This window comes from Lithobates pipiens, unplaced genomic scaffold, assembly GCF_037356315.1.
Source record: "Lithobates pipiens isolate NorthernLeopardFrog02 unplaced genomic scaffold, aLitPip1_a1.2 Scaffold_8, whole genome shotgun sequence".
NCBI lineage: Eukaryota > Metazoa > Chordata > Amphibia > Anura > Ranidae > Lithobates > Lithobates pipiens.
In genome coordinates, this window is record NW_027507903.1 from 442,088,153 (window position 1) to 442,106,969 (window position 18,817).

The 18,817-nt window shown below is 43.9% G+C and overlaps 1 protein-coding gene across 1 annotated transcript in view; it reads right to left on the reverse strand.

The window, feature by feature from the left end:
- Positions 1-3,012: 3,012 nt before the first annotated feature.
- The window catches only part of FAT2 (FAT atypical cadherin 2), a 173,625-nt gene continuing 157,820 nt past the window's right edge, over positions 3,013-18,817 (reverse strand). Inside the window, exon 24 of the mRNA XM_077468338.1 lies at positions 3,013-4,422. Coding sequence (XP_077324464.1) covers positions 3,959-4,422 — 464 coding nt within the window. The 3' untranslated portion in view covers positions 3,013-3,958. The remainder of the gene's footprint in view (positions 4,423-18,817) is intronic.

Consider the following 18,817-nt stretch of genomic DNA (forward strand, 5'->3'; position numbering starts at 1 on the left):
GCCAGCGGTTTAGACATTATTGGCTGTGTGTTGAGTTATTTTGAGGGGACAGCAAATTTACACTGTTATACAAGCCGTATACTCACTACTTTACATTGTGGCAAAGTATCATTTCTTCAGTATAGGTCACATGAAAAGATATAATAAAATATTCACACGTACTTACTTTTGTGAGATACTGTGTATATATATATATATATATATATATATATATATATATATAATAAAATCTCAAATTCAACTAACTGTACAAACAAGGGACAACCACCCCAATCTATAACTAACCTTTGCTGTAAGGTGCACATGGAAGGGTAATGCACACCACGAACAAACAACAATTTTCCAGCATTAAAAACTGAAGGTTTAGCTTGCATACATTTGCAAATACATTATATTGTCAAAAGTATTTGTACGCCTGCCTTTACAGGCACATAACTTTTAATGGCATCCCAGTATTAGTCCGTAGGGTTCAATATTAATTTGGCCCAACCCTTTGCAGCTATAGCAGCTTCAGCTCTTCTGGGAAATCTGTCCACAAGGTTTAAGAGTGTGTCTATGGAAATGTTTGACCATTCTTCCAGAAGCAAATTTGTGAGGTCAGGCACTGATGTTGGACGAGAAGGCCTGGCTCACAGTCTCTGCTCGAATTCATCCCAAAGGTGTTCTATCAGGTTGAGGTCAGAACTTTGTGCAGGCCAGTCACATTCCGCCATCCCAAACTCGCTCATCCATATCTTTATGGACGTTGCTTTGTGCACTGGTGCGCAGTCATGTTGGAACAGGAAGGGGCCATCTCCAAGCTGTTTACAAAAAGTTGGGAGCATGAAATTGTCCAAAATGTCTTGGTATGCTGATATCTTAAGAATTTCCTTTACTGGAACTAAGGGGCCAAGCCCAACCCCTGAAAAGCAACCCCACACAATAATTCCCCCCTCCACAAAATGATTTGGATCAGTGCACAAAGTAAGGTCCATAAAGATATGGATGAGCGAGTTTGGGGTGGATAAACTTAACTGGCCTGCACAGATGATGCTTTTTCAAGTGAAACGCGTTGGTACTGTATGCTGATCCACTCATTACCGTTGAATTGTCTTTCTTAAAGCGCTTGTTGTCACTTGGAGTATGTAAGTGCAATACTTATACCACTATTTTAATAAAATTTTCCATACAGAATTATACTATGTCCCCCCTTTTTTCCTTCTCCATTGTCTTCCTGGTGGGGTTGATCCCTCTGTAATTTGGCATACCTTACACTTATGAGAACGATTGCCTGGAGGTTTCATCTTTATAAGAGAATTTTGGACCCATGGGATCATCTTATGAAGCCTGCTAGACTCACCAGGTATATACTTGTGTGGGTCCACGTCCTTTGGTTTCCTAGCGATTAGTTCTGTCGGTGGTGAATCACCATTGTCACTTACTTAATTGGACCCTCACGGAAATACCTTCCTGTTGGATAGTCACCTATGAATTTGATGTCACATATTTATTTGGACACTCACGGAATTATTTTGTTATCTGATAACCACTTACCCATTTGATGTCACTATTTGGACTTTTCTTCATCACTATTATAGAAAATTCCTTTTTCTTTTTTATGGTTTATACTGGACTGTATGATTTATACTATTATATATCACTATTTATGTATATTTTATTTTGAGTTATTGGATCACTCTATAACTTGTAACTGACTTTTTTTAGCGCTGCAGTTTTTCCTATGTACACGTTTTATATATTAACCTTTTTATGCTGGCTGCTAACATTGCAATATATACATACATTTTATCTGCACAGAGTCCTGACCTCAACCCAACAGAACACCTTTGGGATGAATTACAGTGGAAACTGTGAGCCAGGCCTTCTCATTCAACATCAGTGCCTGACCTCACAAATGTGCTTCTGGAAGAATGGCCAAACATTCCCATAGACACTCCTAAACCTTGAGGAAAGCATTTTCAGAAGAGTTGAAGCTGTTAAAGCTGCAAAGGGTGGGCCAATTGAATATTGAACCCTACAGACTAAGACTGGGATTGCATTAAGGTTAATTTCTGTGTAAAGGCAGGCATCCCAATATAGTGTATATGCATAAGCCACAGTGATTGCGTCAAGGCACCTCTGTATACTGCAATCCTAACTATCGTTTTAAGAGTCTCCAAGTGAAGCTTATATGTCAGAGAATAGATTAAGGGTAGGTTCGCCATGAGGGACTCCACCCCTTGTTACAGGCACAGGAACGCATGGAACGCCCAGCACAATGGCAGCTGAAGGCATCCAGTGCATTCTCACATCAAATTCAACCAACTGTACAAACAAGTAGAAACCACAACATCCTATAACTAGCCTTTGCAGTAAGGTGCACATGGAAACATCACAAAAAAACTGAGTTAGGACCTTAGTATACAGAGGTGCCTTGACACAGGCACTACAGCTTACACATATATTTGCAAATATGTGGCAACTAAACCCTCTGTTTTTAATGTTAGACAGTGACGAATGAATTCTTTTTTTCAGGCTAGCTGGTTAGTGGGCTGAAAAGTTTGTGTTTGATCATAGTGTGCATCTTCCGTGTGCACCTTGCTGCAAAGGCTAGTTATAGGTTGTGTAGCGGTTGCCACTTGTTTGTACAGTTGGTTGAATTTTATGAGAGGATGCACTGGATGCCTTCAGCTGCCATTGTGCTGAGCGCCCCATTAGGCCTTGTGTCTTTAAGGAGAGGTGGGGTCCCTCCCTGCAAACCTGCCCCTAATCTATCCACTGCTATATGTGCTCCACTAGGAGACTCAGAATTAGACCCGCTGTATACAGAGGTGCCTTGACGCAGGCACTGTGGCTTACACATATGTTTGCAAATACGTGTAAGCGAAACCCTCTGTTTTTAATGTTAGACAGTGATAAATAGTTTTTTTTTGCAGGCTAGCTACTAGGTGGGCTGGGAAATTATAGTTTATATATAATCTCAATAAGATCTGAAAAACAGATTTTACACAAAAAAGATATTATACCCACTAATATATTACATATTTATAAAAATTATACTTTATTGCTTTTACAAATTTTGAATATATACAAAAGAAAAACAATATTAAACATCTTTTTGGAAGGAATAAACAGACTTGCTGGACGTCAGTAATAACTCACATGATATACATACATACATACATACACATCTCTGTTTTTTACAATATTATTTAACAGTGTGTAAATTTCCTGGCCCACTTTGAAGGGGGCACTGGCAGCATCAAATTGCTCAGTGGGTAGGATAACATGTCTACAACAAATACCAGAATAAGGCATAACTGCGAACCGCACCTCATTTGATTGAAAAATTTAGAAAAGATCAGTAGTTTAACATTTCTGGGGATTGGACTGCATCTCTGATCTGTTATGTTTGCTCATTTACTGCTGTTCAACCATTTCAAATAGTCCAACAGAAGCCTGGGTACAATTGTTGAACTGTTATATGTTTCTAGTCTGGCATTCAATCGATACATTCTATTTTCTAGTGATATTGCATAATGGTAATGTGTCACAAAAGTTTTTATATCCTGAAAAAATGTACAGTGCTGTTCATTAGGTTTGTTGATTCCTCTTAGGAGCTCACAACCAAATTCTCTGCCAGAAGTAATACTGTGCGCTATACAGCTCTTTAGGGTCACTAGGACTTGGCCAAATGTATCATGCTCAGCATGGTTTAAAAATATTCAACTTTGCACTCTCGATTATCTCTTGGACCTGAGTTCTTCCATGTCAGGAACTGGAACGGCGAACACATGTCCAACATCAAGTTGACAGGATCCCAACAATTCTCTCTGAGGCATTTTCCTTCTTTGGCTGCTTGTAAGCCTGAAGGTGGGAGCCCATGGCTGTTCCTAATTCTTAGTGTTCCAGCTTTCTCCTTTGGATATGGCAACCCCTTCCAATGATCTCCTATATGAAAGTTCTTGAAACAAAATGTTTAAAACATGACTTCCTCACAGCTACCATAGTCACTTTCTGCCAGGTCTGGTGCCTGAAAGTTTGAATTGGTCATTGGTGCATGCCCACAGTCTGCATAAGATGGCTGGGCTATGCTCAGTCTCACACTTAAACGCCTGAATCCTTCATCTGATGGGTAGGCCATACCCTCTGGCTGCATTAGCTGTGAGGGATAGTAGCTAATTGCAGTATACTGGTCTTGGCAGTGAGAAGATGCTGGAAGAAAGTCATCCAAGTTTCGGTTGCTGTAACAAGATGGAAGAGGAGCTCTTTTGCTTTTGGTCTGCAATGGAAATGGGAATCCACCAAATAAGGGCTGTTGCTCTGGTTCTCTTGGGAGAGGTGGGACTGGTGGTACAGAAGACAAGGGCTTGGACTGAGGGTATCTTTGAATTTCCACAGGATTGTTGTCGGATTGCCAGTATGATGAGTCCCCCGTATACACTGAAACCAAGAAGAAAGGTGTACTATTAGAATAAAATACAATTATATAATTTATTAAATCCGGACGACAGTTTTGTCTCACCCCATAATGCTTTCACACGTGTTTATAGGATTAGAAGCATTGTAATGTTATTACTTATTTGTTGCACGCATATATTATTCTGAGCTTTATAGAGAATATTAAACCAACCATCGTATAAGTTCTAATTTTCCTGATGATAAATACTTATTTTACAAAATAAACAGTGCCGAGCTTGTGTGCTGGGTAGTCAAATCAGAAAGCCCAAAACTAACTTTCTCCTCGTTTCCTGCACCTCCAGATCTAGAAAGCACCATCTCTATTTGGAAATTAAGACAGGATCCCTCCAATGATTTACTGTGTAAACTGAGTTCCTGCTATTAACACAGGCCTGCACAACAGAGCAGTAAACCAGCCATATACAATCTTGATATAGAAAACTTGCACTCACCACAAAGCTAAAATTGTATGTTTTCCTATTTATTTTATATTTTCTTGAGTAATAATAAAAAATATATAAAAACATAATGGCGCTCCCCTAATTTTTGTTATTGAAATATACAATTGAAATGTTTTTTGTTATATCTGTTGCAAAAAAAATTTATGTTGGTCCTCATAGAAATCCAGTGTTGTCCTTTGTACTTTCCAGTCTTATCTCAATGCTGTCAGCCCTGCTTAGCTTACATTTGTAGACCACAAAATAACTACCCCCTAAGCTATGGACAATAGGAGAAGGGGAGATGTTCTGTATTCCTAAAACACTTCCTGTCCTAGGGTGATAATGATCCTTCTCTATAGGTACAGTACAGTAGGTGAGTCAGACTAGGATATGAGTGTGTTACTGGCAGGATCCCCAGGTGAAAATCAAGAGTAAAAGCTCGAACAAGGAAAACCATTTCAGCCATCACATTTAAAAAAATCTATTTTTGGAGCTGTTGATCTGATCAGTAAATCTGTTATTCTTTAACTTAATTTATGAGACCAAACTATCCAACAAAAGTGGCATTTAGAGGATTGAGACAAACGATTTAATGCATTAGCATTTAAAACAAAAAAGTCCACTCTAATTTGTTAGTCCAGTACAACTAAATCTGCTAGTGGATTTACCACTACCCTCTCCCAAGGGTGACAATTTTGCTGTCACAGGGTGTCTCTGTTGCTTCTCCAGTAGAGTGGAGACACCCTAAGACAGGAAGTGTGTTACTGATCAGATCACCAGATGAAAATAAACGAAAAAAAAGCCTAAAAAAAGAAAATCAACACAGCCACTACATCTGTATTGGTAAGCTGCCGTATGCTTTTTGGTTTAATATTGCTTTACATATACTTATATAAGGAAAATATATGTTTATTTTATAATCCCATTAAAACAGAAGTATAGTTAAAGTTTTTTGGCCACGCTTCTTTTCTGGGTCACAGGGGTGCACTCACTTGTGCTCTCCTGTGGCCCAGTATCAGCCAACAGAGGGCTAGAGCCTGCTGTTGGCTGACATCACAAACCCTCTACAAGCTCTAGAAAGATCACATATTGACTGGATCCACCCAATACCTGATTGGCAGCTGGCTCAGCCTCTTAGCACAGCACTAAGAGCCGAAGCCAGCTGCTCCTGCCCCCTCCCCAGCCTTCACTGAGCTCTGGAGGGGCAGAGCCGAGAGTGGTGACTGACAGCCATCATTCTCTGGTCTGAAAAGACCAAGAATTGAGCGAACAGCTGTCACGTGATTGCTCAGTTCTCTGGCTTTGAGCTGATGGGGGACAGCTGTAGCATCAGACTGATGCTGCATCATGAAGTTGAGTATGTCCACACTTCTCTTTTATTAATGAGCTGGTTAGGGGTTTTCTGTAGACATAGCCCTGTATCTTTGACCAGTTCTTGCATTACCTTTGTGTTCCCTATTAGCCCTTGTACACACGATCGTAAATTCCGACTGAATGTGTCCTATCAGACCGTTTTGTCGGATATTCCGACTGTGTGTGGTCTGCATCGGACTGTTTCCATCGGAATATCCGACGGACCAAGTTTTCCAACTTGCCGGTAAAATTTTCTGACAAAATGCTCCTATCGGACATACTCCGATCATGTGTAGCCTACACCGACGGACAAAGTGCCACGCATGCTCAGATCAAATTCCTAGATCAAAGCTATTGGCTACTAGCCTGAACGTAGTCCTGTTGTAACGAAATAACGGCATCACGTTATGTACAATCAGATTTTCCGACAATTTAGTCAGACCGTGTGTATGCAACATCACTTCCGGACCTCTTCCGGAATTAATCTGTCGGAATTACTCCGACGGATTTGGTTGTCGGAATCTCCGACCGTGTGTACAAGGGCTTACAGCTCTTCAGACATTTCATACTTTATAGCAGAACTTTCAACAATATCTTTTCTGTGGGTTACTAATGAGGTTTGAAATCTGCAAAGTACCAGTACGTTTTGTTTTATGACTTGGAGCAGAAGAACTACATTTAACCCAAGGAGAGCACACAACCTCAATTTCGTTTTTGGGCCTAGGATATTAACATTTTAATACTTGGATTTGTTACAAGTTGGTACAGGTTGATCTGCCACCTAATAAACCTTTTGTACATCCAATCTCCTTACACAAGGACATAGAGATAATATAATGCAATAGATATGGGATCCCACCCTAGATAATCACACCTCACTGTGACTTCAGGCACTGGAAGAAATGTGAGTTTACATTTTATACAAGCCATAACTTGTTCTTGTACACCTGAGTCATGCAGGACACATCAAACATATAGATTATTTATTTTCTCACTAAACAGATTTTCGTTCTAAGACCCAACATACATCAAAAAAATTTTTTTGCTAAACTTTCTGACTTATTTAGAGCTTTACTAGTTATTGTTTGTATCTATGTAGCCACATAACTTAAATTCTGTATGATTTTAGGTGTAAAAAACGAAAAAACAAAGATTGTCTTCATTGTGGGTATTAATACTTTGGTCTACTGCACAGAAGCAGTGAGCTCAATCTACGTGATATAATGGAGGGAGCGGGGCTGACACATATGATGTGCATTTTAAGTAAATTAGGTAAATGTTTTAATTGGTTGCTTCTAGTGATTTCGGTGGATCCCCTTTTGAAAACAGCCATCTGATTTTTTGAAACTAAGCCAGAGGTCTTTTTTAACAACTTATCACCCTGTCCTGGCGTCCTTTTAGTAGGGTCTGTACACCCCAGGGGTGGGATGGATCTGCGATCATGTGACCACTGTGATTGACTGTCACAGTGGTCATATGATTGAGAGATGCTCTTGCTAGCTACCGATCAATACTGGAGACTGACAAGTGCACTAAGATTCATCCTTTGAAGAAAATCTATCACTATATTTAGTGCAAAACTCATTTTCTGAAAGCGCATCAAATACAGGATTTTGATTCACTTTCATGTAAAAGAAGTCAATGGCAGAGCACCTAACACTGTGGTAAACCACACATACAATTGCGCTGTGCCCAAACCGGAGTGCACAGGTGTGAACCCGCTCGAACGGTAAACCTACAATGGCACTAAGCTTAAAGAGGAAGTAAAGCCTTACTAAAAATAAAAATAGACCCTGCAAGGCAAAGGCATAATGAGCTAATATGCATAGCATACTAGCTCATTATGAATAACTTATCTGAGATGGAAGCCCCCGAAGCGACCCTCATCATCCTCCTCCGACGCTGCCATGATACCCGGAGTGACTTCCGAGTATCGCGGCTCCGGCGCTGTGACTGGCCGGAGCTGTGATGACATCACCCCGCATGCCGCCATTAGCATGATTGCCGTTAGCAGCGGCATGCTTAGTGTGCCTGCGCGCCACTGTCTACGGCGCATACGCCATAGACAGCGATGCCTGTCATTTGCAAATATCTCCTAAACCATGTAGGTTTAGGAGATATTTCTTGGACCTACAGGTAAGCCTTAATTTAGGCTTACCTGTAGGTCAAAGTGGTCTGCAAGGGTTTACAACCACTTTAAAGGCCTAGTTCACTTTTAAGATCACATTTAATGTTAGACTCATCTTTAGAATGTAACATAACTAATGGTCACATTCTCCCAGCTGCCGTAAACTGCTCCACACACTTACCTAATTTGGTAGGGTACTTCTCCCCACAGCCTTCTATTTTTGTTTGAATCTGTGGCAGAGCAACTCACAGATATCAATGAAGTCCAAGTTTTGCTGCTTTTGCTTTTAGAAGCTTTTTAATATATATATATATATATATATATATATATATATATATATATATATATATATTTTTTTTTTTTTTTTTCAAATAGCCAAAAATGAAAAACGCCTGTAAACGAAACGCAGCTGAACACGAGTTACCGCGTTTCGCCGCATTTGGCACTTGAAATGCCTGTAAACTCAGCTTCTGAACACATGTTTTTGCATTCTAAAAAATGCCTCTAAACTCAACTGCCTAAAAACGACTGTGAACGACCCTGTGTACATGGACAGATAACAGAGGAGAGTTCAGGGGCAGTTGAAAAAAACACCCAACTGCTCCTAAATGTCCGTTTACCAGCAGCAGTGTACATGAGGCCTAAAGGAACCTATCACACTAACCCTACCTGTAACACTAACACCAAAGCTTTTTTGTAACCTGAAGTCTCACGAGCAAAAGAAAATGCCGGTGTGACACGACTCTAATACTAATCATACTAATGCCCTGTACACACGGTCAGACATTCCAACGACAACATCCGTCTGATTTTTTCCAATGGATTTTGGCCCAAACTTGTCTTGCATACACACGGTCGCACAAAGTTGTCAGAAAAATCTGATCATTCAGAACGAGGTGACGTAGAAAACGTACGACGGGACTATAAAGAGGCCAGTAGCCAATAGCTTTTGTCTCGTAATATATTCGGAGCATGCGTGGCACTTTGTGCTTCGGAATTGTCTACACACGATCGGAATTTAAACGAGCGCATTTTGTTGTCAGAAGATTTTAGATCCAGATCTCAAACTTTGTGTGTCAGAAATTCTGACGGAAAAAGTCAGATGGAGCCCACACACGATCGGCATTTCCGACAACACAATCCGATCGCACAATTTCTGTCGGAAAGTCCGACCGTGTGTACAGGGCATTAATATGTCTAGCTAAAAGTGTAAAAGTAAACCCCAATGATGAACTTCACCTATCTGCTCACTTTTGGTCTATTAAATACACCACTTAAAGTCACAGTCACAAAAAAAAAAATTTGAAAAAAAAATATATATTTTTTTTTTAAATGGCCCTTTAAAAAAATAAAAAATAAAAAAAAGTCCTTAAGTGCACTGTGTACGAGCGCCGGACACAGTGCAGCGCTGGACACAGTGCACTATGTGAAGCGCCACGTCAACGCAATCACAAGATTGCAGACGCGGCGCTTCATTTGCGGGGTTTTAACCCGCCTTGTGGCGCAACTAAAAGTGCCGATCTGCATCCGCCCGGCGCCCATAGGTTTACTATGCTCTGGGCTTTGAGTGACAGACTAGTTAGTCTGTCACTTCCGGTCTTCCCCTGTGTCAGACCAGTGCGCCGAGCGGAGGAGCGGAGGAGCAGAGGAGTGAACTCCTGCACTATGAAACAACAAGGTAGATGCATTGCTGGAAATCCACAGGAGGGGGGCAGAGCTACAGGATGGATGGAGGGGGAGGCTTCACACGGGCTGTGTGTTTATCAAGTGCTGATCGTCAGTGCTTCTGTTTATCTCCACTGGTGTTGCTGTGTCTCGGTTTGGCAGTGTCAGTGGAGGCTCTTGTGAAACACACAGCCCATATGAAGCCTCCCCCCACCCACCCATCTCTCTGTCCCTGATCCCTGATCCATCCCACCCAGCCACCATCCCTCTGCCCCTGATTCATCCCACCCACCAGCTCTCTGTCCCTGATCCCTGATCCATCCCACCCACTCACCATCCTTCTGTCCCTGATCCATCCCACCTACCATCTCTCTGTCCCTGGTCCATCCCACCCACCATCTCTCTGTCCCTGATCCATCCCACCAACCATATCTCTGTCCCTGATCCCTCCCACCCACCATCTCTCTGTCCCTGATCCCTCCCACCCACCATCTCTCTGTCCCTGATCCATCCCACCGTCCTTCTCTCCCTGATCCATCCCACCCACCATCTCTCTGTCCCTGATCCATCCCACCGTCCTTCTGTCCCTGATCCATCCCACCTACCATCTCTCTGTCCCTGGTCCATCCCACCCACCATCTCTCTGTCCCTGATCCATCCCACCAACCATATCTCTGTCCCTGATCCCTCCCACCCACCATCTCTCTGTCCCTGATCCATCCCACCGTCCTTCTCTCCCTGATCCATCCCACCCACCATCTCTCTGTCCCTGATCCATCCCACCGTCCTTCTGTCCCTGATCCATCCCACCTACCATCTATCTGTCCCTGGTCCATCCCACCCACCATCTCTCTGTCCCTGATCCATCCCACCAACCATATCTCTGTCCCTAATCTATCCCACCCACCATCTCTCTGTCCCTGATCCATCCCACCGTCCTTCTGTCCCTGATCCATCCCACCTACCATCTCTCTGTCCCTGGTCCATCCCACCAACCATATCTCTGTCCCGGATCCATCCCACCCACCATCTCTCTGTCCCTGGTCCATCCCACCATCCTTCTGTCCCTGGTCCATCCCACCCACCATCTCTCTGTCCCTGATCCATCCCACCCATCCATCCCTCTGTCCCTGATCCATCCCACCCACCCATACCTCTGTCCCTGATCCATCCCACCATCCTTCTGTCCCTGATCCATCCACCCATCCCTCTGTCCCTGATCCATCCCACCCACCCATACCTCTGTCCATGATCCATCCCACCCACCCATCTCTCTGTCCCTGATCCATCCCACCCATCCATCCCTCTGTCCCTGATCCATCCCACCCATCCATCCCTCTGTCCCTGATCCATCCCACCCACCTATCCCTCTGTCCCTGATCCATCCCACCATCCTTCTGTCCCTGATCCATCCACCCATCCCTCTGTCCCTGATCCATCCCACCCACCCATACCTCTGTCCATGATCCATCCCACCCACCATCCCCCTGTCCCTGATCCATCCCACCACCCCTCTGTCCCTGATCCCTCCCTCTGTCCCTGATCCCATCCCACCCACCACTGATCCAACTCCCCACCCCACCTCCATCCTTCTGTCTCTGATCATCACCATCCCTCTGATCCCACCACCAAAGGCAAACATGTAAGATATTGCATTATTGCAGTCACTAAATGTGATGACTGTATTTGTTTTATTTTATTAGGCTTTCTTGTACTTCATTGTCTGCGGTGACCTCTGCCTATTGCTGTTTCCCGAGCACCTTTTTTGTGTTTCCTGTTTTTTTTTCTCTGGTGAACGAGGAGTGTGGCTGGGCTGTCAGACATATTGATGTGTCATTAGAACCTGGTGTATAATGTAGAGCCTGGTATATGATGTACAGAGCCCTGTCTATAATGTAGAGCCTGGTATATGAAGTATAGAGCCCTGTGTATAATGTAGAGCCTTGTATATGATGTACTACAGGGGACGGAGTTGGTGGATTCTATAATGGGTGGGGCTTATGAGAAGTGGGATGGGTAAAAAGGGTGGGCGTGGTCTAGCGCCCCCCCATCTTAAAACTTCACCAGCCGCCACTGGAAATTAGTTACTGGCAGGATCACCAGGTGGAAAAAAAGAATACAGAAACCACAGCTAAGGACTGGTGAACCGTTTCTTCTTGTGTTTGTATACACCTTTATTTCTTTCATTGTAGAGCTCTGTTGAATACAGTAGAGTCAAAGAAAACCAATTTTAAACCATCAGTCCTAAAAATTGCCCTCAATTTGTCAAAGCCCAGGCTACTTGTCAATGAAATCACCTTTTTCCCTTTATTATATTGAGAGCCTAATGTCAGTCCATAACTATCTACTACATGGCAACACAAATTTTCCTGCCCGGAGGAAAAAATTGAATTCAGATGTTTGTTAAAGTACTTGTCAGGGAACATGGCACTGAAATGTGTGATAATTACACAATCCCCCACTGCCGGGAGTTGCTAACAAAAGTGGCAAAGTCACCCCTTACATTCCTGGGCTTTACAAAGAGCAAACACTGTCAATCACAAGCATGTAAGTACACCGCTGTGGATTCCAAGGTTTTCAGCAAGTGAGGACAGGAACATGTTTGTTGCTGTCGCTCACATCAGCCAACAGATGTCAGCAAACCCTCAACCCTGCATAGTGTCCCCACAATGCTGTACGTTACACATAAATGTATTACTGCCTGTTTTACACAATAAACTTACAGTCTATCAGAAGAAACATTTTAGAATTTTCTGTATAAACAGAAGCCTTTTTTTCCCTCTAAACCATACATCTTTTAGCCCTTGTACACACGGTCGGACATTCCGATGGACAATGTCCGATAGGACCGTGTTGTCGGATAATCCGACAGTGTGTGGGCTCCATCGGACTGTTTCCGTCTGAGTATCCGACGGACCAGGTTTTTCCAGCTGGGCTATAAAATTTTCCGACAACATGATCCGATCGGACTTTGTCCGATCATGTGTAGAGAATTCGGATTGGACAATGTGCCATGCATGCTCAGATCAAATTCCTAGACCAAAGCTATTGGCTACTAGCCTGAACGTAGTCCCGTCCTAACGAAATAACGTCATCACGTTAAGTATGATCAGATTTTCTGACAACTTTGTCCGACTGTGTGTATGCAACAGTATCGGACAAAATCCGTCGGACAAAATCCGACGGATTTGGTTGTCAGAATGTCCGACCGTGTGTACAAGGGCTAAAAGGAATACCGACATTAAAAATGTTAGCTGCTTAACTGCTTCAGCCTCGGAAGGTTTTACCCCCTTCCCGACCAGAGCACTTTTTGCGATTCGTCACTGTGTCGCTTTAACTGACAATTGTGCGGTCGTGTGACATTGCACCCAAACAAATTTGACATCCTTTTTTTTCCCCACAAATTGAGCTTTGTTTTGGTGGTATTTGATCACCTCTGCGGTTTTTATTTTTTGCGCTATAAACGAAAAAAGAGCAACAATTTTGAAAAAATTCAATACTTTTTACTTTTTGCTATAATAATTATCCCTAAAAAATGTATAAAAAAAACTAATTTTTTCCTCAGTTTAGGCCGATATGTATTCTTCTACATATTTTTGTAAAAAAAAATGCAATAAGCGTATATTGATTGGTTTGCGCAAAAGTTATAGCATCTACAAAATAGGGGATAGTTTTATCGCATTTTTATTATTATTTTCTTTTATTAGTAATGGCAGCGATCTGCGATTTTTATCGGGATTGCGACATTATGGCGGACACATTGGACACTTTTGACACTATTTTGGGACCATTCTCATTTATACAGCGATCAGTGTTATAAAAATGCACTGATTACTGTGTAAATGACACTGGCAGGGAAGGTGTTAACCACTAGGAGCGATGAAGGGGTTAAGTGTGTCCTAGGGAGGGATTCTAACTGTGGGTGAGATGGGCTTCAACTCACATGTCAGCGATCAATGCTCGTGAAGACAGGGAGCAATGATCTCTGTCATGTCACAAGCCAGAACGGGGAAATGCCTGGTTTACATAGGCACTTCCCCATTCTGTGGCTCCATGACACAATCGCCGGGATGTCCGGCAGACACGGTCACGCATGCGCGCCTGCTATCCCAGCCTCTTAAAGGGGACGTTAAGGTACGCCCATTTGCCCACCACTGCCATTGTGCCGACATATATCGGCATGCAGTGGTCGGCAAGTGGTTAAAGTTGAACTCCAGCTTTACCTTCAGTTTGCACAGTTGTACAGGTGGCCCACCACCCATCAGGCACTAGAGGGCAACAGAGAGGCAGGGGGCTACCAGGCACTGAAATGCTTTCTGCATTCTAGCACCCAGAATAGAGAGAAAGAGTCTACTGTCTTGGCCTTGGGAGGGGAAAGATTGTGGTGCAGACAAATGTGATTAGGTAAGTGACCACTAGTGGAGGTAAGGCGGTAGATAGCACTGCAACTGATCACTGTGGTTGGGAGGGGAGGTAAATAGCACTGCAACTGAGCATAAGTGGGATGAGGGTGTAAAAGAGCACTGTAAAACTACCTCCTTTTTGGGAGGGGGGGTTGAGATTTATTATTGCGGTCTCTGACACCAGTACTAGGGGTTATTATTTTGTCTACTGACACCACTGTTGGAGATTACTTTTATAGCCATTGACATCAATGCTTGGGGTTATTGTTGTAGCCATAACACCAATTCTGGGGGTTATTATTGTATCCACTGACAACAATGCTGGTGGTTTTGATTGCGAACACTGACACCAATGTTTGGGGTTATTTTACTCTCATTGACTCCTCAAAGGGCATTGCATAAAAAGCAGCAGGGCTTAACCACCTCAATACAGTGCAGTTACACCCCCTTCCTGACCAGACCAATTTTCAGCTTTCAGCGCTCTCACAGTTTGAATGACAATTACTCAGTCATCCTACACTGTATCCATATGAAACTTGCGTCCTTTTTTCCACACAAATAGAGCTTTCTTTTAGTGGTATTTAATCACTAGTGTTTTTTTTTTTTTTGTGCTATAAATAAAATAAAACGTAAATTTTGTGAAAAAAATGCCTTTTTCTTCGTTTCTGTCATAAATTTTTGCTAATTAGTAATTTTTCTTCATAAATTTTGGCCAAAATTTATACTGCTACATATCTTTGGTAAAAATAACCCACATTAGTGTATATTATTTGGTCTTTGTGAAAGTTATAGAGTCTACAAACTATGGTGCCAATCACTGAAAATTGATCACTTCTGATCAGGCCTTCAGTACATCAGGTGTACCTAATTTCTTGAGACACTAACAAGTCAGGAAAGTACAAATACCCCCCAAATGACCCCTTTTTACAAAGTAGACATCCCAAGGTATTAAGTAAGTAGCATGGTGAGTTTTTTTAAGTTGTCATTTTTTCCCACAATTCTTTGCAAAATGAAGATTTTTTTTTTTTAATTTTTTTTTTACTAAATTGTCATATTATCAGGTTATTTCTCACACACAGCATATGCATACAACAAATTACACCCCAAAATACATTCTGCTACTCTTCCCGAGTACGGCGATACCACATGTGTAGGACTTTTACACAGCCTGGCCACATACAGAACACTAACATTGATGTAGTACCTTCAGACGTTCTACAAAAAAAATTACGCATCTCATTTCTCAACCACCTATTACACTTTTGAAGGCCCTGGAGTACCAGGACAATGGAATTTCCCATAAAATTACCCCATTTTGGAAAGCAAACACCCCAACGTATAATCTGTGAGGCATAATGAGTCTTTTGAACGGTTCATTTTTTTCCAGAAGTTTTTGGAATATGTGGAAAAAAATTAAAACGCATTTTTTTTTTACACAAAATTGTCAATTTATAAGATATTTCTAACACATAGCATGTATATAGCAAAAATTACACCCCAAAATACATTCTGCTACTCCTCCCGAGTATGGCGATACCACATGTATAGGACTTTTACACAGCCTGGCCACATAGAGAGGCCGAACATTGAAGTAGTACGTTCAGGCGTACTAGGAGCATAAATGACACATCTCATTTCATTCCTACCCATCACACTTTTGAAGGTCCTGGACCACCAGGACAGTGAAATTACCCACAAAATGACCCCATTTTGGAAAGCAAACACCCCAACATATATTCTATGAGACATGGGCTGCAAATAGGTACTCGGGTACTCTGATGGTCTGGTGACAGGTACTCGGGTACTCTGATGCTCTGGTGACAGGTACTCGGGTACTCTGATGGTCTGGTGACAGGTACTCGGGTACTCTGATGGTCTGGTGACAGGTACTCGGGTACTCTGATGGTCTGGTGGCAGGTACTCGGGTACTCTGATGGCCTGGTGGCAGGTACTCGGTACTCTGATGGCCTGGTGACAGGTACTCGGGTACTCTGATGGCCTGGTGACAGATACTCGGGTACTCTGATGGCCTGGTGACAGGTACTCGAGTACTCTGATGGCCTGGTGACAGGTACTCGGGTACTCTGATGGCCTGGTGACAGGTACTCGGGTACTCTGATGGCCTGGTGACAGGTACTCTGATGGTTTGGTGACTGGTATTTGGGTACTCTGAAGGGCGGTGACAGGTACTCATATGGACTGTGACAGGTACTCGGGTACTCAGATGGACTGTGACAGGTACTCTGGTACACAGATGGACTGGAACAGGTACTCGGGTACTCAGATGGGCTGTGACAGGTACTCGGGTACCCTGATGGACTGTGACAGGTACTCGGTACTCTAATGGACTGTGACAGGTACTCGGTACTCTAATGGACTGTGACAGGTACTCGGGTACTCTAATGGACTGTGACAGGTACTCAGTACTCTAATGGACTGTGACAGGTACTCGGGTACCCTGATGGACTGTGACAGGTACTCGGGTACCCTGATGGACTGTGACAGGTACTCTAATGGACTGTGACAGGTACTCGGGTACCCTGATGGGCCGTGACAGGTACTCGGGTACCCTGATGGGCCGTGACAGGTACTCGGGTACCCTGATGGGCCGTGACAGGTACTCGGGTACCCTGATGGGCCGTGACAGGTACTCGGGTACCCTGATGTGCCGTGACAGGTACTCGGGTACCCTGATGTGCCGTGACAGGTACTCGGGTACTCTGATGTGCCGTGACAGGTACTCGGGTACTCTGATGTGCCGTGACAGGTACTCGGGTACTCTGATGGGCTGTGACAGGTACTCGGGTACTCTGATGGGCTGTGACAGGTACTCGGGTACTTTGATGGGCTGTGACAGGTACTCGGGTACTCAGATGAACTGTGACAGGTACTCGGGTACTCTGATGTGCTGTGACAGGTACTCAAATACTCTGATGGACTGTGACAGGTACTCTGATGGACTGTGATTGACAGGTACTATGAGGGGTGGTGACAGGTCCTCTTTATTGGGGGGGGGGGCAATCAGTATGATTGGTGTACACTGTATGCGGTAACGAGATGTTACCGCAATCTCCTCCTCACACACCGATCGTTTTGGAAAGCAAACACCCCAACATATATTCTATGAGACATGGGCTGCAAATAGGTACTCGGGTACTCTGATGGCCTGGTGACAGGTACTCGGGTACTCTGATGGTCTGGTGACAGGTACTCGGGTACTCTGATGGTCTGGTGACAGGTACTCGGGTACTCTGATGGTCTGGTGACAGGTACTCGGGTACTCTGATGGCCTGGTGACAGGTACTCGGGTACTCTGATGGCCTGGTGACAGGTACTCGGGTACTCAGATGGCCTGGTGACAGGTACTCTGATGGTTTGGTGACTGGTATTTGGGTACTCTGAAGGGCGGTGACAGGTACTCATATGGACTGTGACAGGTACTCGGGTACTCAGATGGACTGTGACAGGTACTCTGGTACACAGATGGACTGGAACAGGTACTCGGGTACTCAGATGGGCTGTGACAGGTACTCGGGTACCCTGATGGACTGTGACAGGTACTCGGTACTCTAATGGACTGTGACAGGTACTCGGTACTCTAATGGACTGTGACAGGTACTCGGGTACTCTGATGGGCTGTGACAGGTACTCGGGTACTCAGATGAACTGTGACAGGTACTCGGGTACTCTGATGTGCTGTGACAGGTACTCAAATACTCTGATGGACTGTGACAGGTACTCTGATGGACTGTGATTGACAGGTACTATGAGGGGTGGTGACAGGTCCTCTTTATTGGGGGGGGGCAATCAGTATGATTGGTGTACACTGTATGCGGTAACGAGATGTTACCGCAATCTCCTCCTCACACACCGATCGTTTTGGAAAGCAAACACCCCAACATATATTCTATGAGACATGGGCTGCAAATAGGTACTCGGGTACTCTGATGGCCTGGTGACAGGTACTCGGGTACTCTGATGGTCTGGTGACAGGTACTCGGGTACTCTGATGGTCTGGTGACAGGTACTCGGGTACTCTGATGGTCTGGTGACAGGTACTCGGGTACTCTGATGGTCTGGTGACAGGTACTCGGGTACTCTGATGGTCTGGTGGCAGGTACTCGGGTACTCTGATGGCCTGGTGGCAGGTACTCGGTACTCTGATGGCCTGGTGACAGGTACTCGGGTACTCTGATGGCCTGGTGACAGATACTCGGGTACTCTGATGGCCTGGTGACAGGTACTCGGGTACTCTGATGGCCTGGTGACAGGTACTCGGGTACTCTGATGGCCTGGTGACAGGTACTCGGGTACTCTGATGGCCTGGTGACAGGTACTCTGATGGTTTGGTGACTGGTATTTGGGTACTCTGAAGGGCGGTGACAGGT